Source organism: Cynocephalus volans, chromosome 7 (assembly GCF_027409185.1).
Source record: "Cynocephalus volans isolate mCynVol1 chromosome 7, mCynVol1.pri, whole genome shotgun sequence".
Lineage (NCBI taxonomy): Eukaryota > Metazoa > Chordata > Mammalia > Dermoptera > Cynocephalidae > Cynocephalus > Cynocephalus volans.
The window spans coordinates 140,227,591-140,251,499 of NC_084466.1; the positions used below are offsets into that span (position 1 = coordinate 140,227,591).

The 23,909-nt window shown below is 42.9% G+C and overlaps 1 protein-coding gene across 7 annotated transcripts in view; it reads right to left on the reverse strand.

Annotated features, from left to right (window-relative positions):
• The window catches only part of XPNPEP1 (X-prolyl aminopeptidase 1), a 55,507-nt gene that overhangs the window by 20,831 nt on the left and 10,767 nt on the right, over window positions 1-23,909 (reverse strand). For all 7 annotated transcript variants that reach the window (XM_063101865.1, XM_063101863.1, XM_063101862.1 and 4 more), the window contains 5 exons: window positions 18,559-18,683; window positions 6,176-6,239; window positions 4,828-4,932; window positions 1,791-1,883; window positions 1,326-1,469 (listed from right to left, as the gene is read on the reverse strand). In XM_063101865.1, the coding sequence (XP_062957935.1) occupies window positions 1,326-1,469; window positions 1,791-1,883; window positions 4,828-4,932; window positions 6,176-6,239; window positions 18,559-18,675 (523 nt within the window). In that variant the 5' untranslated portion in view covers window positions 18,676-18,683. The remainder of the gene's footprint in view (window positions 1-1,325; window positions 1,470-1,790; window positions 1,884-4,827; window positions 4,933-6,175; window positions 6,240-18,558; window positions 18,684-23,909) is intronic.

Below are 23,909 nucleotides of genomic sequence, written 5' to 3' on the forward strand. Positions count from 1 at the left end.
GTCCTGTCCTTATGGGGCTTACAATCCAGAAAGGAAGGATAGGTAAACCAGCAATTAATTACACTACTGCATAAATATGCAAGAGGGAAAGCTTAGGGAGCTATGTGAACACACCACCAGAAGGGTGCACTCACCCAGTCTCAGAGATCAGGGGAATATTACCCACCACTTTATATTCCTAGGGGGGCAAGGCTCGCCTTTCAGTGCTAAAACCTAGGAATCCCTGCGTCTGACTCATTGTTACTACCACTTCCAAAACACACTTGCCCTGTCAGACACGGACGGCCAAGGCCTCCCTTCTGCTCCCCAGAATTAAACTGTGGCCCTAGCAGAGCTCACCCCATCACCACTATACCACCCTGCCATGGTGGCATTTGCAATGCAGGTTACAACCATCTGCCATTCACCCAGCATCTAGTCCAAGTGTCCTGCATATAGTAGGCACTCAAATATTTCCTGAACACAAGATTGACCAGTAACATTTGCTCTCCTACAAGCAATATGTCAGAGCCTCTGCTTCAGTGAAAAAAAATTCAAACCATGCTGATGGGAAATATTTAGCTGACCCTGGGCCACTCTCTGGACCCATCCTCCCCAATTTGCAATACCCTCTGGTGAGGGGGTCACACAGGAAAGCTGGGGGGTGCCCCCACACCTAAGGGCTGCTTTGAAGATCAGCTCAGGAATGCTGTTTAAAACTTGGCCAAGAGTCTAGGCTGCAGTGCTTTCTTCCCAGGACCCCTGTGGGCAATTTGCCTACATTCCACAGCCATCTCCCATCCACCTCTGTTTCTATAGCAAGGCTCCTGCTCCTGCCCCGCCTTCCTGGCCCCTCCCCTTCACTGTTTCATAAATCCACACAGACAGTTCACAGAACATGCTCCTCACCCACCACTATCCCACAAGCCAAAGAAACACCCCCAAGCCTCTGAAGCAGAAGGCACAAGATGGAGGGTCTAGAAAGATATAAAGGAAATGAAACCTAGAGATCTCCAGGCTCTATTTCCAATATCAGACATGTCAGAGTGGCAGGTAGCACCTGAGTGATTAAAAAAAAAAAACTCAGTTCTCTCAGCAGCACCTAAAAAGCCACCCAGAAGAGCTATGCAAAAATAAACTAAGCCAAAGTAAGTGGCAAATAGGTAGCAACAGTGGAAACAAGTAAAGCTCTTGCTTTCATCAAGTGTTCCACTGTGCCAAGGTGAGGCACAGTCCTCCCATCAGCTCAAACTCAACTTTCATTCCAAGGACTGGGATAAAGACAATGGTAAGAGTTGGAGGGAACGGCAGCTGGGGGCCCTGTTGGGCCCAACCATGGTTCTGACCTGTGTAATCCAGGCCCAGAGTGAGAAGGGGCTTGCAAGGGCGCTCAGGACGGTCTATCCAGATTTTGTCAACAAGGTTCTCCTTGACAGGAATGAGGTGGTGGCCGGCACTTCTCAGAACTTTGGCCATCTTCTTCCAGTAATCTGATGAGACACACACATGGCCCAGCCATGAACCGAATGTCCATTTCAGCCAAGGCAGGCAGCAGGGCCTTGAGAGCCCGGCACCTTCTGAAAGGTGACCCTCCCATGGCCCAGGATAAGGAACTGTAAGAGGACATCTTCACTACAGATGGCCTTCCCCTGCCTCCACGCCAGAACTCTTTTCCTCACCTCAACCTCTATCTTGACATCGAATCATGCACAGCCCCCAAATGTTCCACACCCCACAGGCAATCAAGCAGGATGAGGAAGAGTCCAGAACCCACTTCCATACCCAATCTGGAAGGGACCAAGCTCACTCACCTGTAGGAATGATCAACGGGTCTACACCAACCCTGGATCCTTCAGGAAGCACACTCACCAGCCAGTCTTCCTGGGTGGGTGTATCCTTCAGACCTATGGAGGGCAGAACTGATAAGAAACAATTTCCAGTGGGCCTAAGCTCATTGTTCCACCCAGAAGGATGTAATTCACTAAAAACCTGACATCAGTGTCTTTATTAAGCACCTTCTTTATGGTGGATTGGCAGGACTTGGAAAATCTGAAACTCCCTTAATCCTGGAAGGCTACAGAAAGAGGGAGATAAGTGTAAGATGGGGTGTGAGGAAAGCATAAGATAAGCGTGAGACAGAAGGAAAAAAAAAAACACGATTTTTGCTCAACGCCTGGTAAAAACATCATCCTGGGGATCACTGCAACATAGGTGCACGGTGCAAAGATCATCTCATCAGCGTTGGGTCACTTTCTCACTATTGGTCACTCGACAAAAACCTGGGTGGTGATTTGGGGAAGTATGGGAGCTGGGAGCCTCCTTCATGTCACACACCAGGGAAGGAGACAACATGCTACCAGTGCTTCCCCTCAGCTACTAGGACAAGGTCATAGAGAGAAGGGCCCCTGCCCACAGCCAGCCTCTGACTGCAGGGCTGAGCACAAGTCCTGGCAGCGAAGAAATCTTTCCAAAGATTATGAGAGGGCCACACAGGGGCCCACCACCATCATTTTTAACATGCCCCCCTGAGTATCCCAACTCCCAAGATCAGACAGCCCTCTCTGTTTCTAAGAAACTTGACACAGGACACTGAATAACCTTCCAGAAAGGAAATAAAAGTATTCTTATAGTCCAGTTTTTATTTCATCCAAGCCAATATCTTCCATTTCTAGCCAATATCTTCAGGATGTATACTTTTTTTAACTATTCGGATTTTTGCTAAACAATTAACATCTTCGAGGTAAAAGTTCACATATTTTAAAACAGTACTTATCCTTACTATTTTCTCTACTGACTACCAGTATAACCACAGAACCACAGAAGGGAAGTTCAAAGGTTTATAAAGAAATGAGCTCATGAATCCCAGTTCTAAAAAACTGCCTAGAAGCTGGCACTGAGTTTTATTTTGCTATATGACTCTTTCCTATTTTTTTTTTTCAAACCACTAAACAAGCCACTTATTAACAAAGTTTTTCTTAGCACTGATAGTATAACTTTCACAGAATGCAATCATGTCATTTCCTAGCAGACAGATCTTTGGCAAAACCCTGGGGATGAATCACTCACTAGCCAACCAAACCCCCCAGAATCTCCCTACAGAGGAGACACGCCTGGGGAAAGGTAGGTTTAGGGAGAGATGGCAAACTAGCGAGAAGCTTGGAGGGGAGAACTCACACACACGGCCTCCCCCACCCCCAGTGCTGCCACATACCTACTTTAGGGAACAGATAGATGGTATTTGCTCCTCTGACGCTCTGACCACCAAAGTGCTAAGAGACCTAACAGCTTGAGTCTGCAGGCCCCAAAGAGACACCCACACTCCCAGGGGTACACTCAACGATCCACTGGGTACAAAGAAGAAAGTTTTAAAACTTTTATTTGTATTTATATTTTCTAAAAAATTAAGAAATTAGTCTTTGCTAATATTTGAAATACAGATGGACAGTAGCACATTATATGACATATATACAAATACACACATATATGCTGAGGGAGCTTGACCCCACTAACAGAGGCACGCAATCAAAAAAAATTAAAGGCCACTAGCCTGTCCATTTATAGCGGCTTTGAATGCCTGCTTTTCTCTGTGCGTGCGTGCGTGTGTGTGTGTGTGTGTGTGTGTGTGTGTGTGTGTGTGTGTGTGTGTGTGTGTGTGTGTGTGTGTGTGTGTGTGTGTGTGTGTGTGTGTGTGTAAGACAGAAAATGAGAGAGAAAGAAAGAGAGGGAGGAGGGAAGGAAGGAGAAAACACTGCAGCAACAATCAACCTATGGCTTTGGTGTTTTTATATATCTGGAAAGATTTTTGAGAAACGGAAATGTAAAATAATCCCATTGCCTGGACGAAAATGTTCCTAGTTCCTCCCTAAGATAAACAGCACATACACAGGTATGTGGAGAGTGCAGGGCACAGACACACGAGCGCACACGCCTGCTCAGTCGGCCAGCTGCTTGGACCGCAGTGCCAAAGGCCAGCCCGCTGTTCCCTGCACTGTGAGTCTGGTGACAACTTCCTTTCCTCATTACTTTCCACAACAAAGAAACATGAGGCACTTTGTCTCATCTTCTCTTTCTCACTCAGCCCTGGTAGCCCTTTCTCCTTCTTCATCTTCTGTTCCCCAAGTTCAAAACACAGTAGAGAAAGATCTTTGTACAATCACTAAAATCGTGTTTCTAAAGACTATTTTAATGACAAGGAAAAATACACACAGCGCAAATTTAAGTGAAAAAGCAGAGCACACACACACACACTTACTATTCAATATACACTTTCCATATATTATTTCTTTAATCCTCACCACTTTATGTGGTACTTACTATGACTATCCCATTTTACAGATGACGAAACTGAAGCACTGAAAGTGAAGTAACTAACCCAAGAAAGTCCCAGACCCATGCTCTTGCCCTATGCACTGCTTCTCTCTTAAACGGAGCTGTCAGAAGCGACTCCAGGGTCCTCGAAGAGAGGCTCAGGGGGAGAACTTCCCAGTTTCTGTTGCCAATGGCCCCTTGCCTTTATCTCACTCTGAGTCATGGGGCAGCAAAAGCAGTAGAAAGGCCTCCAGTGCATGAGTGAAATGTATGGGGAGCCATGTGATCTCAGCAAATTAAATGTCCTCTCTGGTTCTTAGATTCCCCTCAATAAGAGGGGTATCCCAAATCAGGACCCTCCAAATCTGAATGTACAATGTATGTATATATAGGCATGCCACTTTCTAGGTTTTCCTTGGATTCTCAAAACGGTCCATGACCCCATAAAGAGGTTAAGATTTGGGAGCCCTGAGAAGCCCTAGAGTCTGTCCCTGCCCAGATCAGGATAACTAAGGTTGGGCTGGAAATGCCTTTACCCACCCATCCTCATGAGTGTCCAGTTGCTGTCCATCTGCTTGGCAGCCTGGAGAAAGTAGCGCCCATCGGTCCACATGGCTGCATGCTCTTCAGTGATGATAGCCGTGCCTAGAGCAAGGGAGGAAAAGAAAGAGAAAGGTTTCTGACAGCTGCCCAGAAGCCACACAACATGGTAGCAGGCAGGTGAGAGCAGTGACAGGCACTAGCTCCTAGTGGGACAGATAGGTCCTCAACTCCAGGGAGACCTCCAGGCAAGCAAAGACACCAATGAGAACCAGCTATGGGCCAGGCTCTGAAGGAAACAGTCCTGAAACCCAGGCTGTGTGGGCACCAGTCCCTGCACAGGAAGAGGCCCACTTGTGCAGCAAGAGTCAAGACCAGCAGAACAGAGGACTGTAGACTATAGCCAAAGTGGTCTCATTATCAACAAGACAGGGGTGGAAATGGTTCCTGCTCAGTGATCATAGCCATCTCTCTGTTCTACCAGATATCCCAAAGGAACTCTTTCACCTTTCCCTTGGAGATACCAACTGGACCCTATGAGAGTTCACGGTAACTCAGTGGTCACTAGCAGGGAGATTGTGCCTCCTCCTACCTCTACGTGCCCTCGGTTCCCACAGGCATGTCAGGACTCGGGGCTTTTGGCAGAGGCGTCAGCCAAAACCAATCCTAATGTGCCAAATAACACAAGTGTTTACACCAAAGGAAGCAGAGTGCTAACTGGGAGGGGAGAGGGGCTCCCAGCTAGTCTAGCTTGCTTGAGGGATGGGATCCTGAAGGGGGAATGGCACCTATAACTCAATGGCACAACACTTTTTGAAAAGTTAGTGAAGGACACCAGTGTAGCTCAGCATTAACCTTTGTTATTTAAGCCAAAAGTGAAAACAGAGAAACCGAAAGCCAGCCTTGGAGAATTATATGGGACAACTAAGCTAAGGTAGGTGTTTTAGGATGCTATGAAATTCCATTTCTTATTTGGGGTGCTAGTTACACAGATATACTCAGTTCAATTGATGCAATTTTCTGTATAAATTCAAAAACTTTTTGAATTTATAAATAAAAAATTCAAAAACTTTTTGAATTTATAAATAAAAAATTCAAAAACTTTAAATAAACATTTTTAAAATTTTGAAAGTGAAGGCATAGAGAAGTGCAAAGAGTCACTAAAGTGACCTTGGGGAGCAGGGAAAGATTGGAAAGCCACAACTTTCTGCAGAGGCTTAATGGGGAAAATCTGGTTTGCATTTTTTTTTTTCTTTTGGTTCTATATCACAGGCTGAAACTTGGTTCAGCTATTTTTAGGAGATGAACAAAGGTATGGCAAGAACAGAGAGAGAATTTAGTGACTCACCCGCAGAGCCATCGAATCCAGAGATAAAGGCCCGGCGACAGTCACACGGAGCAATATACTCACTCTGGAAAATAAAGCCAACAACGAATTGGACCTCAGTCAGCTGTGTGCTGACTGCTGTCCACATGCTTAGCACTGCACTGGGAGCCGCAAGGATGACAAAGGTTGGGAATCCTTGGCACCTTCCCTCAAGGAGCCAACAACAGTCTAGCTGAAAAGGCAAGCTGAACACTAAAAAAAAAAAAACAAAAAATTAGAACACACTGCAGAAGCCTCTAATTAAGGGCTAAAAGAGCTGTTCCCTTTAGCCTCTATTTCCTCATTTGGAGAACAAAGCAAGTCAAGAGAAACCAATAAAAATTGCTCTTTCCTCACTGAGATCTTACTCAAAAAACAAACCAATAGCTTTCTCCCTCACTTGTCCCTGACATTTAGGCATCTGTTATTTTTCTGAAAAGTGGAGCTGAATTTCTGTTTTAAGCACCAGAAATTCTCTAACTGAACTCTCTTTAGACATTAGCTTGTTCCTGAACTTCCTGTTTGTGTCCCCCTCCAAGGTAGCATCACCAATCTCTCCCATGCAGATCTGGTCCCTTCCTGTTAGGGAATGAGCGGAAATGCTTCCTACAACCCAGAAAGCCTCAGCAAAATAAAACGTCATGTCCAAAACCCAAGTCCATTCCAGTTGATAATCCCCCTGCCTCTGAATGGAAGGGGCTTAGGGAGTGAAGAAAGTAAGAGGTTCTCATGCCTGGGCAGAGGGTACAAGGCCAGGATGTGCAACTTCTGGTAACAGCCAGTGAGGAACAGAGAGTTTAAGTCACTTGCCCAAAGTCACACAGCTGGTAAGTAGCAGAGGCAGGATTCAAACCCAGGCAGTCCGCTCCAGAGCCTGGACTCTGAAGCCCTATGCCATGCTGCCCCCACATAACACATCATCTCTCATTCTTGTAATGACTCTCCAGGATAAGACCAATAGCAAATGAGAAATCTGAGTTCAAGGAGAGAATCTTTAAGTAACTTGCCCACTGACAGGTTAAATAGCAGGCCAGGATCCAAAGCCATGTCTGCTTGAGTCCAGAGCTGCTGTTCCTTCCACTGTTAGCAGTTTTCTCCCAAGCCAAAGGACCTGGAGGAGTTAAGAATGCTTAGGGTGGGGAAGGCATTTTTAGGTCACTCAACGTGATGTCGAGGGAAAGAGGCATCCATGTCCCACTCCTGCTATGTGGGTGAGAACTGCCCTTTTCACAATGGCAGCCACAATCACGGCCTCAAACCAGCCAGAGGACCACCCTCCAGGGAGATGCCAGAAAGGCCAGCAGAAAGAACCACAACAGCAAGATGAAGGAGCTCTGAGTCACACCTGCCCTTTCAGCCCAGGCCCGGCCGTGTGGTCTGCAACAAGTCCCAGCACCCCTCTCAGCCTCAGTTCCTCATCTCTAAAACAGGTCATTTCAGATTGCTAAATGTAATGGCAAGTACGTATTCTATCCCCAAAACATAAAGGAACACTTAATAGACAGCGCTATGGAAACAAAAAGAAATGGCCACCGGCATCACTTATGAACTGCAGAAAACTTGTTTGTTTCTTAACCCAGCAATCACTGGATGAAAGACTTCAAAAAATAAACAGGCAACTATGGGGGAAGGGTGTCCCCTCCTTCTCCTAGGATTGTTATGAGGAATCATAAATTAATGTTATAAAAAATCCCACCAGAAGGGGCTGGACGGTTAGCTTACTTGGTTAGAGTGTGGTGCTGATAATACCAAGGTCCAGGGGGTTCAATCCCAGTACCAGCCAGCCGTGAAAAAAAAAAAAAAGACAAAAATCTCACCAGAAACTTGAAAGTACTGCCCATAATGCAATGGAAGAGAGATTGCTAATCTCTTCTTCCTGAACAGCGAGAAAACATCTAAGAGGCAAAAAAAACCAAGTTAACCAAAACAATTCTTATGCTAAAAATCACTGCGTACAATGGGGAACACACAGCAAGGACACTCTTGACTGACAACATAGGATCTCCTATCTATGACAGAGTGAGGATGCTGGCGAAGGCTGGCAGAGGAGGCAGTGCTGATCTTGGCCTGGCTGGAATCCACTCAGGGACACCGTTCTCTAGCAGTGCCCCACCCTATCTGGGGAAGCCTGGGAGGACAGACAGAGGATCCACAGTGTTCACCTAGAGCTCCCTATCAGCAAAGGCACAAGAAGGGTTTCACCAAGGGGAGGTGGAATTAACAACAGCTGGACATGTTTAACTTGGGATCCAGACAAGGTCTGGAGAAAGAACATCCAGACATGACCTAAGTGGTCAACACTCCAGAAAGACATCGCTGAGTGAGGTTGGCTACAGCCTCACCTCCATAGCGACAGGCTTATCAGAGGCCAGGCAAACACTGGGCCTGGGCCGGCCACTCCTCTTCTCCAGCCATGAAGGTGGCAAAGCCCAAGAACACTCTCCCCAGAACACAGCAGAGGGCCTAAAATAAACCAAAGCCATAGCATGCTAGGAAAAAGAAGCACAGCTGTTGGCTTTTTCTCCAAAATCACCCACTTCTCTCCATCTCTAACAAAAGCACTAAGTCCAAACCTCCATCATCTCTACCTGGACCACTGCCCTACAATCCACTCTGCATACACATTCAGAGAGAGCTTTTCAAAACATGCACGTGTGTGTGTGTGTGTGCGCGCGCGCGCGCGTGTGTGTGTGCATGTGTTAGAGCATGTTAGCATCCTCCTAAAAACCCTCCAATGGCTTCCTGTCGTATACTTAATATAAAATCTAAACCCCAGTTCAGTCCCGAAGGCACCACCTGATCTGGCCCTGTCATCCTCTCAGAGCTCTCCTCCCACTCTCCCTCCCACTCATAACACTCCAGCCACACGGGCCTCCTTTCTGCTCTTTGTGCATCCTGTGCTCATTCCTGCCTCGGGGCCTTTGCACATGATTGTCCTAGTGCCTATAAAGGTCTCTCTCTGATCATGGCACAGCTAGTTCCTTCTTGTCATTACATTTCAGATCAAATGTCACTTCCACAGAGAAGCCTACCTAGACTACCCAGCTAAAATAGCCACCCAGCCACTTTTAACTCTCTATATAGCACATTTTCTAGATGTCTCTCTTCTTAATGAACTTCTTACCCTTTTATTGTATTGTTCCTGCCCTCTGCTCCCAAATATAATCTCCATGAGATCAGAACGTTTGTCTTATTTGTCACTGTCCCTGTATACAGCACAGGTGACACATAGTAGGTCCTCAACACTTTCATTATAAATGAACAAGCATAAAGAGAGATGAACCCTTTTCCCTCTACCCAGTTAAAACTTTAATCATCTCTGTGAAGACGGAGAAAAAGGCCATGAGCCAAGGAATGCAGGTGGCCTCTGAAAGGCAAGGAAATGGATTCCCCCCCCCCCCCCACCGAGCCTCCAGAAGTGACATAGCCCTGCTTAATCATTTTAGACTTTAGGCCTCCAGAACAGTAAGACAATAAATTTGTTTTAAGGCACTACATTTGTGGTAATTTGTTATGGCCATGATAGGAAACTAATGCATTATCTAATAGGAAAAAGATCAGAAGGGATTATAACTGGGGTTTCAAATTCAAGTACCACAGGGTACAGGCAGGTGAGCCAAACGAGGACAGCAGGACAAGGAGGCGTCTTTTCTAAAGAGAGCAGTTCTTACTCAGCTCTAATTCCTGTCATGCTGGAATGCAGGCCACATGTTGGCAACCTTCGATATTTCAGGAAAATCTAGAAATACAAGCGTTCGTAAGAAATCACCCAATTATGAAATGCTGGCATCTAATTCAATGATATAAATAATACATAGCCAAATAAAGCCTATCTGTAAACTACAAAAAAAAGAAGCTTTAGTCACTTCTCAAAATCCAGCTCAAATGTACCCTCTTCCACAAAGTTTTCTGACCCACTCCAGCCTTCAGAGAGGTCTCCCACGTCTCTGAATTTTACAAGACCATCCGTGTTGGCATTTATCCATACCCTGCCTTGGATGATGATAACAAATAATACTGGCTATGTCTATTTAGCCAGTATTGTTTGTTATCGGCTCAACACCTACTAGTTGCCAATAACTGTATTGATTTCTTCTCATTCTAAGCCCGACAGCAGCTCTGGAAGGTATCATCCTCTCCATTTACAAATGAAAAAAAATGAAGCTCAGAGAAGTTAATTACTTACATCCTCAAGGCACCACCACCATAAATGGCAGACTCAAGATCTGAACTCAGGTCTGACTTTCAGAAGCCCACATGCTTGCCATGCTCCAAGCAACCTCTTCTAATTTTGTACAGAGGTGTGCACACCTAGGCTGCACAACTGGATTATGAACTCTGAGGAAACAAAGAATACAAGGTACGCCCACACTTACCTCTACCTTCATCAACCACATAACAGACCTCTCCTACAACCAAGAGTCAGACCTGTGTTTAAGCCTGGCTTCCCCCCTTACGAGCTGGGGAAACCTTGAGCTCAACCTTCTCATCTGTAAAATGTGGATGATACTAAATGCCCACCTTAGAGGGTTGAGACAAAGCAATTACCACATGCCAAGCATTTGATGAACTACAGCACTTATTACTATGCACCAGGCAATGAGCTAGACTCTATATGAAACATAAGAAAGTATCTTCTCAAAATGGATAATCTAACCAGCAAAATAAGACAGATATTCCATGAAACATTAGCACTAATAAACAGCCACATAAACTATACTAAATACGGTATTTACTACAGTTTCAAGGACACTCCAATCTGCCTTAAATCTGTCAGTCTAAACTCAGAGGTTTGACCTGAGCCACCGTGGACGAGTGAGGAGGAGCAGGAGGCGATCTAGAGAAGGGGAAGGTGTAAGAAAGCCCAGAAGCAATAGGCAAGAGGTCTGTGAAGGGGCAGAGAGTCGATTATCCTGACAAAAGTTCAAGGGAGCAGCAGCAAAGATTAGTCTGAAGGAAAGGTAGTCTGAAGACAAATGGTCCAAGACCTCAAACAGCATACTAAGAAGTTTAGCTTTATCTTGCAAGTTCTGGACAGACATTAAAAGTTGGAGAGAGGGTGGTGACATGACCAGAGCTGGGTTTTAAGAAGAGTCCTTAACACAACCACATACAAAAAATGGCACAGGGCAAGTAAGGCTGATGGCTGAGCACAAGATAAGCATGACTAAAGTTATAAGAGCTCACCCTGGGGTGGCACGTTTCCTCCTCCCTGAGTCTGACACAGTGCCTCAAAATACCAAATTCTCAACAAAAATAAAACTGAACACGTAAATGGCTGCCTGTCCACAGGAAATACCAGAGGTTAGATTGCAAACAGAGGCATGGGCTCCTTGTTCCCAGTCTTTAGCATTTTTTTTTTCTCTCCTAAATAAAACCAAGTCAAGGAAAACATGTGGGGAAAACAAATAGCTGTCCAAAGATTCATGTTCCTTCCGTAGTATAGAAGAGTCACTGGAAAGTGGCTGCCCAGCGAGGACTTCATTTCCCAGGCCCCTTGCATCAAGGTGAGGTCACATGACTAGCTCTGACCAATGAAATGTGGTGAGAAGCGATGTCTGAGTCAGGGCTGTTAAAAATGGATGTGCCCTCTCCACACTCCTTTCCCTTCCACCAGCTCGAATGGTAGCACCATAGGATGGAAAGAGCCTGAATCCCTGAATCACTTTTCCTCCTGGTAAAGGAAAAAACCCCACCAACCAACAACACTCACTATATACTGCACATGAATAAGAAATAAGGCTTCACAATACCAGGCCACTGAACTTTGAGATGTGTTACCACAGCTAGCATTACTCTAATTAACACAGTGGATAAAATCACTCAGGGATAAAAATCACTGCCCCCACCTCAGGAGAGACCTTGTTTAAGAACTACAAAACAAGCAAAATGGGAAGCAGGCTCCAGCAGGAATGGAGTAGGGTCCAAAGAGGTTAGGAAAATCTGATTCATGTCTTCCAGAAAGAAGAAACATAAACACAGCCAAAAACTCACATTGGCAGAGTCAAATCCTGACAAAACGTGACCCTTTGACTAAGCCAAGCCCAAGAGCATAACATGGGGCCTTACAGATGGGGAGGATGAGGAACTAGGATTTCTAAAATGCAGTGTTGGTGCAGCTCTGGTCCCAATCAATGATTCTCCTGGTTTGGGGCCAGTGGTGCCCATAAATCCCAATGTTTAACTTAAACAGTACATGAAAGCATCCAGATTACCAGAGAAAATGAACAATTCCTCACTGTAAAAGCCCTCCTGGGCTCAAACTCATGAATAACACAACCTTTGTTCTGGGTTTAAAAAGAAGAAACCCTTAAAGTTGCAGAAGACAGAGAGAAGAAGACCACTGGAGTGCCAAGTCCTTGCTCATTATACATTTGGGGTACAGTTCCTCCCTAGCAGGAAGCAGTGTGTGGGTGTGTGTATTTGTTTTAGAAAGTACACAAAGGACAGAATTCAAGACTTCCCTTCACTTCTCCAACATACTCCCTTCCCACCCGTAGGAGCCTGAAATGAAACAATTAGGAACAGGAGCCACGACAACAGCAGCCTCTCTATTACTGAGGCGGCTGCTACAGCAGGTCACACACAAAGCCAGCCCTTACTCCTTGTTCTCACAATTCCTGTAAGGACCCAGAGTTGCACTTTAATAGAGTCACCCCAACTATGCCCCTCCTCTCCGTAGGAACTAAAACAAGGAACCCATTGCTTTCTGTTGATAGTAACACACTCTCAGACTCCAAATTTCCCAAGCCCCTCTGCCACACACTTAGTCCAGATTCTACCACTTCTCCTCCAAATCCTCCCCTCTTCTCTGCTTCCAACACCAGTACCCAAGTCCAGGCCCTCTTTACCCCAACTCTGGGAGCCTGCAATGACCTCATAACAGTTCTCTCTATTTCCAGTGTCTCCCTTCTCCAGCCCATACTAAACATTGCTCTCTTTGATCATGTCGCTCTCTTGTTCAAAGACTCTAATGGGCCCCTACTACCAAACAAAAACTTAAATTCTTAATTCTGGTGGGCAAAGCCACCCATGACCAGTCATGAGTGACTCATGAGTGGCCTTGATCAGGTCCCTACTTTTCTTTTTTCTTCAAGCTTATCATTATGCATGTTTTCCTACTTTCATGGTATTTCTTGTACATCTCTATCTCATGCATCCAAATTCTACCTATTCACACTCTAGTTTAAATGCCACTTCCTCCATGAAGCCTTCCTTGATCCTGACAGCTTAAAATATTCCTTCTCACCTATGAATTCAGTACACAATATGGAAACTAGTGCAGACCATTACGGTAACCACCAGCCACATGTGGCTACTGAGCACTTGAAATGTAGCTAACGTGACTGAGAAACAGAATATTTAATTTTATCTCACTTTAATTAACTTAGGTATAAATTTTAGACTGATACTCAAGATTCAGTTATTGGAAAACTTTTAAGTATGCTTAGAACAACGGGTATTGTGAGTCCATTTTTCAACTGTAAATTTTACGAAATCTAAACACAAATATTTCCAATGAAAATTTCACATATTGAGAAATTTAAAATGTAAATGTAAATGTAAAATGCACACCATATTTGAAGATTTAGTATGAAAAAAAGAAATGTAAAATATCTTACTATAATTTTTATGTTGATGATATGTTGAATGAAAGTATTTTAGATATATTAAGGTAAATAAAATATATTATTAAGATTAATTTCACTGTTTCATTCACTTTTTTTATATGGCTATGAAAACATTTAAAACTACATATGCATATGTGCCTCACATATTTCCAGTAGTCAGTGCTGATTGAGTCCTTTCCTATGATGTTTACCAGTTTCCATTTGTGTTAGCATTTGTAATTGTGACTTACCTACTTTTAATCTCTTTAAGGGGAATCTCATCATCTCTGTAATAGTAATAACCATAACAACAATAATAGCAGATAATGTGATAAGATTATTAGGTAACAAACATGCTTTCAGCATTTATATCTATTTAACTCATTTAATCCTGACAACAGCACTATCAGATGGATACTGTCACTATCTCTTTTTCTGGATGAAGAAACTGAGACACAGAGAGTTTAACTGATGCTAATGATTTTGAAGTAGCTTGCCCAAGGGCAAGCAACCAGTAAGTGGCAAATCTGGCCTCTGATAGTCTTTAGAGCCCAAACACTCACCTACATGCTAATTGCCTGCCCTCTGCTTTTGCCCCAGAACCTAGCCCTGAGCAGGTAATCAGAAAACATTCACCAAACAACCAAAATACAACTTCCCTCACATAGGCAGCATAGACAGCTAAGCTACAGCAATAGAAATGACAAAGATTATAAAAGAAAAATAGCAGAGAAGTGGTGAAAATGGAGAGACAGCAAGGGTACAAGAGTACAACTTTGTGAAGTCTCAACAGTGACTTCTGCAATAAGAATGACAGTTAATATCGAGCAAGCCTGATTTTTTGTGTTTTCAAGATGCTGCTGGAAAACACATTTGTCTGGGATTGGACCTTCAGTTTCCTCATCTAGGGAAGAGCCATCCAATTCTGATATTCCAGGATCATTAACAGGAAATGAAGAGCTGAGGGAAAGCCTGGAATATCCCCTGTGGTTTGGCCAGCCTCACTGCCATTCCCAAAAGGAACTGCTTTGGGTATATTAGGCCACACCTAATGTCAAAGATAGAACATTTTTAAAAATCAGTCAGGGTATCCAAAACTCAGCTTTATGATGACAAAAAAAAAAAAAAAAAAAGATGGCTCAGGAACACCACCCAGTATCAAGATAAACTTGGCCTGGCTTAGAATGTCCCCTACTAGTAAAACATACAAATTATATCCTAACTCCAGGCAAAAGAAAACTCAAACTGAAATACAAAGTCTACAAAGCTTCCAACACACCATTAACCAAAAACGTTCAACTTTTAATTTAAGTAACATTCACAGGTCAAATCTTTCTATACAATGAGGCCACCTCTGGAGGTAATGGTGTGCAAATAAAGTAGAGATATTAGGAGCCTTTAGCTGGGGCTCCATGAGAGCCCGTGAGACCCATTTCAGAGGAGAGATTCAATTTCAGACAACAGTGCCAGAAGATTTACAGAACAGCCCAAACAACTGCTAAATAATGTGCTCCAGTCGCAGGAACCACTATCCTGCCCCATACTGAGACAGGATGGCTGCAATCAAATCAGCTTAGGGCAACTGACCAATGTTTGTAAGGCAGAAAATGAAAAACGCCACTGGTGAATCCAGCAGAGAAGCCATGTGACATGAAGCTCAAGTCCAAAGGCTGAGGCCTGGGACCAACAGGAGGAAGGGAAGAGCTCATCAGAGGGGCCCCGGCAGAAGAAAAAAGAAATTCCTTGAAGACAAGGCCAGGGTCTGCCCTTCTTAAATAAGGGGGTACCCAACTCCTCTCCTACTATGAGTCAGGCCCAAGCTGTGTTGGCCAGCCTACTAACTCACCCAATCCTCAGTCAAGGTGAACCTTTGTTTCCTACAAAGCTGATGAATCTTGTATGTCTATTCTAGTGAACATACATGAATGGAAAGATTCCATTATCAAACCCAACCCTCTCACCAGTCTATCCTCACCTCCCCACTGCCTGCTAAATTTAACATTAATGTATCCAAACTCCACAGCTTCCTCATGAGCCACCAACCTTTCCAGCTTGATCCACTTTTCCTATACTCAGCCAGGCTGGACTGACAGTGGGGCTGTTCCCTGAACACACCCTGTGCTCTCTCACCTCCCACTTTATCCACCTCTACTTGCAAGACATCATCTCACACTGATCTCCCCATCCTCTCCCCTCCTCGAGGAGCAAGTCCTAACACACCATGGTATGAAAAGTGCTATTGTGGTCAACATACAAAGGTATTCCATGTAACACCAGAGTCCCCTAGCCCACACATGAGATGACTGCAGGAATTCCATGGACATTTAAGTCTGCAAAATGCTGAATAATTTATCCCCTCCTTAGAGTTGCACAGTACACATTAGCGTATTAAAGGCCCTGAAAAGTCCTGCAGTTAAGAAATTGTCAAATGGGCAAAGGCCTTGAATAGATATTTCTCCAATGAAAATACAGAAATGGCCAACAAGCACATGAAAAAATGCTCAACATCACTAATCATCAGGGAAATGCAAATCAAAACTACAATGAGGTATCACCTCACATCCATTAGAATGGCCACTATCAACAAAACAGAAAATAACAGGTGTTGGTAAGAAGGTAAAGAAACTGGAACCCTTGAGCACTATTGCTGAGAATGTAAAATGGTGCAGTTGCTAACAGTATGGAATTTCCTCAAAAAATTAAAAATAGAATTACCGTATGATCTGGCAATCTCACTTCTAGGTATATATCTAAAAGAATTAAAAGTAGGATCTCCAAGAGACATCTGCAAACCCCTGTTCATTGCAGCATTATTCACAATAGCCAAGAGACAGAAGAAACAGAAATGCCTGTCAACCGATGAATGAATAAAGAAAACATGAAATCATTCAGCCTTAAAAAAAGAAGGAAATCCTGTCCTAGGCTACAACATGGATGAACCTTGAGGACATTGTGCTAAGTGAAATAAGTCAGTGGCAAAAAGACAAATACTGCATGATTCGATTCCAGTTATATGAGGTATCTAAAACAGTCAAACTCTTAGAAAGTAGAATGGTGGTTGGAGTTGTTTAATGAGTATAGAGTTTCACTTTCGCAAGATGAAAAAATTCTAGAGATCTGTTGCACAATGATATGTGCACACAGTTAACACTACACTACTGTGCATTTTTAAGTGGTTAAGATGTTAAATTTCATGTTATGTTTTTTTACCACAATAAAAACTGTTCAGCTCATTTCACCATTTTCTTGACCACTAATACATTGTTTGCGGAATATCTTATAAGACACAAAAGAAATGCTGTAGAACATGGTTTGGAGAACATTTTTTTAAATATCAAAGTGTCAGACTTCATGCTGCTGCCTCAAATCATCCAATCCCTTTGTTTATTCATTTCAGCCCTTCATTTGCTCCTAAGGACAGGCAATCCCATGTCTCCTGGCAGGGGTCCAATCTTGAGACTGTCCCCAGGTTACCACAGGCCTGACATTGCCACAACCATGTGGGCTGGGATCTATGGGGATGGGGCAGAAAGAGTCAGCCAGAGTGAACATCTTTTTCAGCTCATAGTAATACCCTTATCTGCCAATCCCCCACTGCCCACCCCCGAAGCTTCCCTGTTTCTCTGCCTTTGCTCCTACTAATCCTTCTACCCAGGATCCCTTCCCTCCTCCTCCACTCCCCACCTCTATTTATTGAAACTCTACCCATCCTTCAAGGTCCAGTTCAAATGCCTCCCCCGCCCCATGAAGCCCTCTGTCATCCACTTCTCACCCTCAAACTTCCACAGACCTCTGTCCAGATTTTCTTGATAGCACTTACCACATTCTACTTTGCAATACAGACATGTGTATGCACATCTTAACTCCATTTCTAAACTGTATGCTTCTTGAGACCAGGAAAAATTCTCATATTTATATTATGCACAATACCTAAGGTAGTGCCTTGCACATAAGCAAAGGCTAGAAAAAACATACATACAGATGACTCTACGGATAAATAGCACTTTGTATACTGTTTCACCTCCCACTAAAACCACAACCACAGTGAGGGCAGAAATTCAATCTTAAACTCATCTTTGTAACCCTACAGTACCATGATCATGGTATAGACACTTAAATACTTGCTGACTCAACAACCTCAGTGTAGATCCTGGAATCATTTCACCCTCCTGCCCTTCAGCCCTATCACATGAGGTCTCTGCCTCTCCAAACCCAATTCTCTCCTATTTCAGTTACTAGTGTTCTCAGAGGGAAAGGGCACTTATTGAGTTGCTCTCATCAAAGGTAGTGGTTACAGGTGAGGGGATTCAGTATCATTCCTAATATCTGCTAGGGTAGAGATCCATGATGACTTTCTGACTGCTTTTCTGGCCATGTCCAAGGGAAGGGGCAGTCTGGATAGGCAAAAGGTAGGCAAGGAAGACAATTCTGCAAGGGACAGTTTGGCGGAGGATATGGGGTGGAGTATGTCAGCAACAGAAAGGTCCAGGATTTCTGCCCCTTAATTTGTCCACTAATTCTTCCACAATTTATTGAAAGCTGGCTAAATTTATTGGAAAAAAGCAAGCCAGGACCAAATCCACAAGCATTCAGTAAGACCCTATCAGACGTGGGTCCTTGTGTCAAGTCCTACAAGACATGTTAGGTTGTGGGCTGACAACTAGAATCCTACGAACACGTTAGGGCTGGGGGGAAAAGACTGAAAAGAAAGGAGAGGCTGATGAGTTTCATCGTCAGCCTATCTCCTCTCAATACCTGGTGGGCATCTCCTGACGGGACGATGTAGGCCTGGACAGGCTCTGTCACGTACTCAGAGTTCCTCATGGCTTGTCTCAGCTGCCGAAGCAGCTCCGAAGTCACCTTTGGCGCCATTCTGCTGTCTGCAACAACAGGAGAGTATGTTCCAAAACCAGCCTGCCCCCTGCAAGTCAATGACCAATTCAAAGCAAGCAATAGAGAGAAGTGCTGTCCACATTCTGCCCCACTTCTAGCTGCATCTTCAAACTGACCACCTCACCACCAGATCAAGCCCAAAGCTTCCATAAATACTAATATTTACAGTTCTTAAATACTACTTCCAAATAGCCATTATGTGGCAAGAAAATTTTAGCTAATAATACTCATTTCCCAAATTGACTGTTTACCTCTTTCACTTCTAGGACTTTCTAAGTAGATAACTGAACAAGTACATAAAAATACAGTGTTTATCTCTGTTTACAGTAGTAAAAAAATGGGGGAAATACATGATTGGTTAAATAAACTATAATACATACAAAAGCACACTATACAACCATTAAAAATTACACAGACCTAGAAAAAAGTTACACAGACCTATACTTCACTTGTAAAGATGCCCAAACACTGGTGGGTGATTAAAAACAGATAACAAAATAACACGTACAGGTTATTCTTACTTATTTAAAATTGTATATGTGCATATGCAGAGAGAAGTTTCTAGGAGAGTCACCAGAATGTTAATAGTGGTTAGTTACCTTTGGGTAGGTAAATTCAGAGTAATTATTATTTTCTTCTTGTTGTCTTTTTCTGCTTTTTAAGTGTGACTGCTTGAAAAGAAGTTGGTTTATAAATATTTTTTGTTAAAGAGCCAACCCCAGACTCGGAGTAGAAAGGTCAGTCCACTAGGAGTCAAAAGTCTTAAGATTTTGGGGGGTTTTTTTCTTTTTAATTGAAACATAATTGAGTATACATATTTGTGGGGTACAGAGTTGACTATCAGTATTTGTGTACAATATGTGATGAGCAAATCAGAACAGTTGGCATATTCATCATTATAAAACATACTTTGTGTCCATTAACCAATTTCTCCCTAACCACATCCCCCCCTCGGCCTCCCCCTCTCCTCCCTCTAATAACCACAGCTCTGTTCTCTCCTTCCAAATGTTCCAAGTATTATTGTGTCAGTTCTTTCTTTCTTTATTTTTTAGCTCCCACATATGAGTGAGGACATACAGTATTTCTGCTTCTGTGTCTGGCTTATCCCACTTAACATAATTTTCTCCAAGTTTATCTGTGATGCTATGAATGGCAGAATTTCATTCTTTTTTATTGGCTGAGTAGTATTCCATTGTTTATATATACCACATTTTCTTTATCCAGTCGTCAGTCAATGGACTTAGGTTGATTCCAATTCTTGGCTATTGTAGGTAGGTAGCACTTCAATAAACATGGACTGCAGGTATCCCTTCACCATGATGATTTCCACTCCTCTGGGTATAAAACCAGTAGTGGGATTGCTGGGTCATATGGTAGTTCTATCTGTAGTTGTTTAAGAAACCTCCATACTGTCTTCCATAAAATCTGTACTAATTTACAGTCCCACCAACAGTGTAGAAGGGTTCCCCTTTCTCTGCACCCTCACCAGCATTTGTCATTCTGTCTTTTTGATAACAGCCAGTCTAACTGGGGTGAAACTATATCTCAATGTGGTTTTGATTTGCATTTCCCTGATGATTAGTGATGCTGAGCTTTTTTTACGTACCTATTGGCCATTTGTATGTCTTCCTTTGAGTTAAGTCTTTTTTTTAATCATAATTATTTTGTTTTTAATTGACCCATAATAATTGTACATATAGCTTGTCCATTTTTTGATTGGGCCATTTTTTTATTACTTAGTTTTGAGAATTCTTTATATATTCTGGATACAAATCCTTTATTAAATATATGCTTTGCAAATATTTTCTCCCCCCAATAATAAAGTCTTTAGTCTTATGTTCTAGTGAAAACTGCTACCAACTAGCTGTGCAACCTTAGGGAGAAGGGGACCAGGACATCAGTGTTCTGCGTTCTCCTCTCTAAAATACGGTGGGATGGACTGGACCCAGGGTTTTAAAACTGAGCCCTAAGTAGTCCTAGGAGTCCAGGGGAGCTTATCATCTCAATAAAACCAGAGCTGGTTCCAGCTCTAGAAAATACAAAATAGAAATAAAAATACAAAAGTCATTAAAAAGAAATATTAGGAACATTAAATGTGGTCCTACCAGAAATTTTTAAACTGTTAGGAATTTGTAGTAGTCAAAATCAAAAGAGCATTGCCTCCTAATGAGTACAAGAGGACTCTATTTCTATGTGATGAAGGCACACATAATATAAGCTGACTTAAAACCACCTTAGTTCCTTCTTCAAAAGGACTTTTTCTCCACAAATATTGATATAGATTAACAGTTCTGATAAACATCATAGCTGTACTCCGATGGCTACATAACAAAACAAATTCACAAGAAACCAATTATAGAATAATGATCGTGCCTATTTTACTACATCCATATGCTAGCATAAAACTATACTATTAGAATTCAAAGTAGAATAATGAGTTTTTCCAACTCATTTTTTAATAGACTTTATTTGTTTAGAGCAGTTACAGGTTCACAACTAAATTGAGCAAAACACACAGTTCAATTACAGCACCTGCCCCAACACACACACAGCCTCCCCCACTATTAACATCTCCCACCAAAGTGGTACATATGTTACAATCAATGAACCTATATTGACACATCATCACCCAAAGTCCATCATTTACTCTTCGGTTCACTCTTGGTGTCATACATTTTGACAAAAGTGTAATGGCATATACCCACCATTATAGTATCATAAATAGTATTTTACTGCCCTAAAAATCTTGTGCTCAGTCTGTTCATCCCTCCCTCCCCCGTCCCGAACCCTTGCCAATAACTGATCTTTTTCACTGTCTCCACCATTTTGTATATTCCAGAATGTTATACAGTTAGAATCATACATTATGTAGCCTTTTCAGATTGGCTTCTTTCACTTAGTAACATGCATTTAAGGTTCCTCCATGTCTTTTCATGGCTTGATAGCTCATTTCTTTTTAGCCCAGAATAATATTCCATTATCTGGCTGTGCCACAGTTTATTTACCCATTCACCTACTGAAGGCCACCTAGGTTGTTTACATGTTTTGGTAATTATGAATAAAGCTGCTATAAACATCCCTGTGTAGGTTTTTGTATGGATATAGACATCAATTCATATGGGTAAATACCAAGGAGTATATTTGCTGGATCAAATGTTAAGAGTTTGTTTAATCTGGTAAGGAACTTCCACACTGTCTTCCAAAGTGGCTATAACACTTTGCATTCCCACCAGCAATGAATGAGAGTTCTTATTGCTCCACACCCTCACCATCATCTGGTGCTGTGAGTGTTTTGGATTTTGCCAACTCATTTTTAAAACAAATTTTTAAAAAATTTTTTATTTAACCAAAAACGTTCTAATGCACAATGCTATATACATAATGGAAAGTTACAGAGGCAATTATATTCAGGTTATCTTCAAGGATTGATATCCTGACTCACTGTGGCTTATCCCCTGCTGGGTATGGATCCTTTTTGGTTTTTTTCTTTAACATTTTTGTTTGCTTCTTCCCCTTTATTATCACCAGCACTTGGGCTTCTATACCTCAGTTGTTATGGTTATCTCCAATAGATTTTCTAGTAAGGTACCATACTGATCTTAGGACTCACTGAAAAAGTGGCCCTTTCACCATCTGCAGCAAGGGCAACTTCAGCTCAGGCCTCTGGGCTCTACCTCAGGAGTCTTGGAAGTACAGAATACTCAAAGGGAGAGTCCCTGGACACTGTCCTACTCATGATTCAAGCAGGTCCATGTTCCTTGCACTGCATCTGCTTCTGAATACTATTCAGAGGGGAATCCTTTCCTTTTGTCTGATCTACTGAGCCTATAATTTCTCACCTGTCAGAGAAAGAGATTGGAAGTATAAGGTCTGATCTAAGAATATATATCAACACCTCAAAATGAAGATTATTGTGACCTCATAAGCTTGTCAGAATCTGAAAATTTTACTGTGATATCTTTCAAGAGCTTCAGAATAGATTTCTCATGTTTCTGAACCATATTTCTGAGCAAGTTAACATTCTTTAAAAGAGTCAAGCAAAACTGAAGGCTTCTTTGGAGCAGTATTTCAACCTTGGCTGCATATTAGAACTACCTGGGGAACTTCTGATTTAATTGGTCTGGAGTGCAGCCTGAGCATCTGGAATTTTAAAAAGCATATGTATGATTGAGTCCAATATACTTTCTTTCAAGAACATTAATTTCCTTATAGAATTTGGCTTCTCGGGCCGGCCCGTGGCTCACTCGGGAGAGTGTGGTGTTGAGAATTTGGCTTCTCTTTGGGCACAGTCTGACTCAAGGGTTTTGGTGGTACTAACGGCGTGTTTATAGCACTGACACAGTATATATCAACCTTATCAGTCACTAACTTCATCAATAAAGTCACCATAATCAACGGTAAGCACAAAATCCTCGATTACAAACTGAACACCATCAAAGGCAAAGTGGGCCTGGGTCAAAGACCTCCTCTGTCTCCGGTCACCATAACCAGAACTTCAACACCATCACCCGCCTCATCATCACATTCCTCCTCTTGACTGACCCCTCCTCAGAATCGTCGGCACCATCAGTCTCAATGTATCTACTACAGTGGCATTTTCATACTTCCCTCCATGTTGCCACCTGCTCCTATCACCACTCTTAACACTTCCCCTCTACCTTCCTCCTCATCCTTCATGCACATCACATTTGGTTGGTGTCCTTGGTCAAATGCAGCCACTTCTCTGTCACCTACATGAGACATGATTAAAGAATTCCCAATACCACAGCCAACTGTTAGGATGTGGCAAGGGCAGTGGCAGCATCAGAAAAGGTAACAGCACCAGTAAAGGTACCCATGATAGCAACAGGCCATGGCTGAGGCAAGAAGCTATGGCAGTGGAGGCAGCTATCATTGAGGTGAATACAATGAGCCATGGTGGCCAAGGCAGCTGTGGCCACGAGGACAACAGGCCTTGAAAGTCACTGAATGGGTGAGCAGCTGGAGCTGAGGAGAGGGCAATATTGGCACAATTCTAAATCCAAGCCATTTGAGGTGGTGGCGGTTGAAAAGGCAGCCAAGATGGAGGAAGTGAAAGTTGTGGCTGGTCACCCTCATGAGGTCTTTGTTATGAGGATTAAAGGAGTTGCTATATATAAAGCACTTAGAAACAGTGCCTGGCACATAGTAAATGTTATGGAAGTGTCTGCAGTTATTAGAATTAGATACACAAT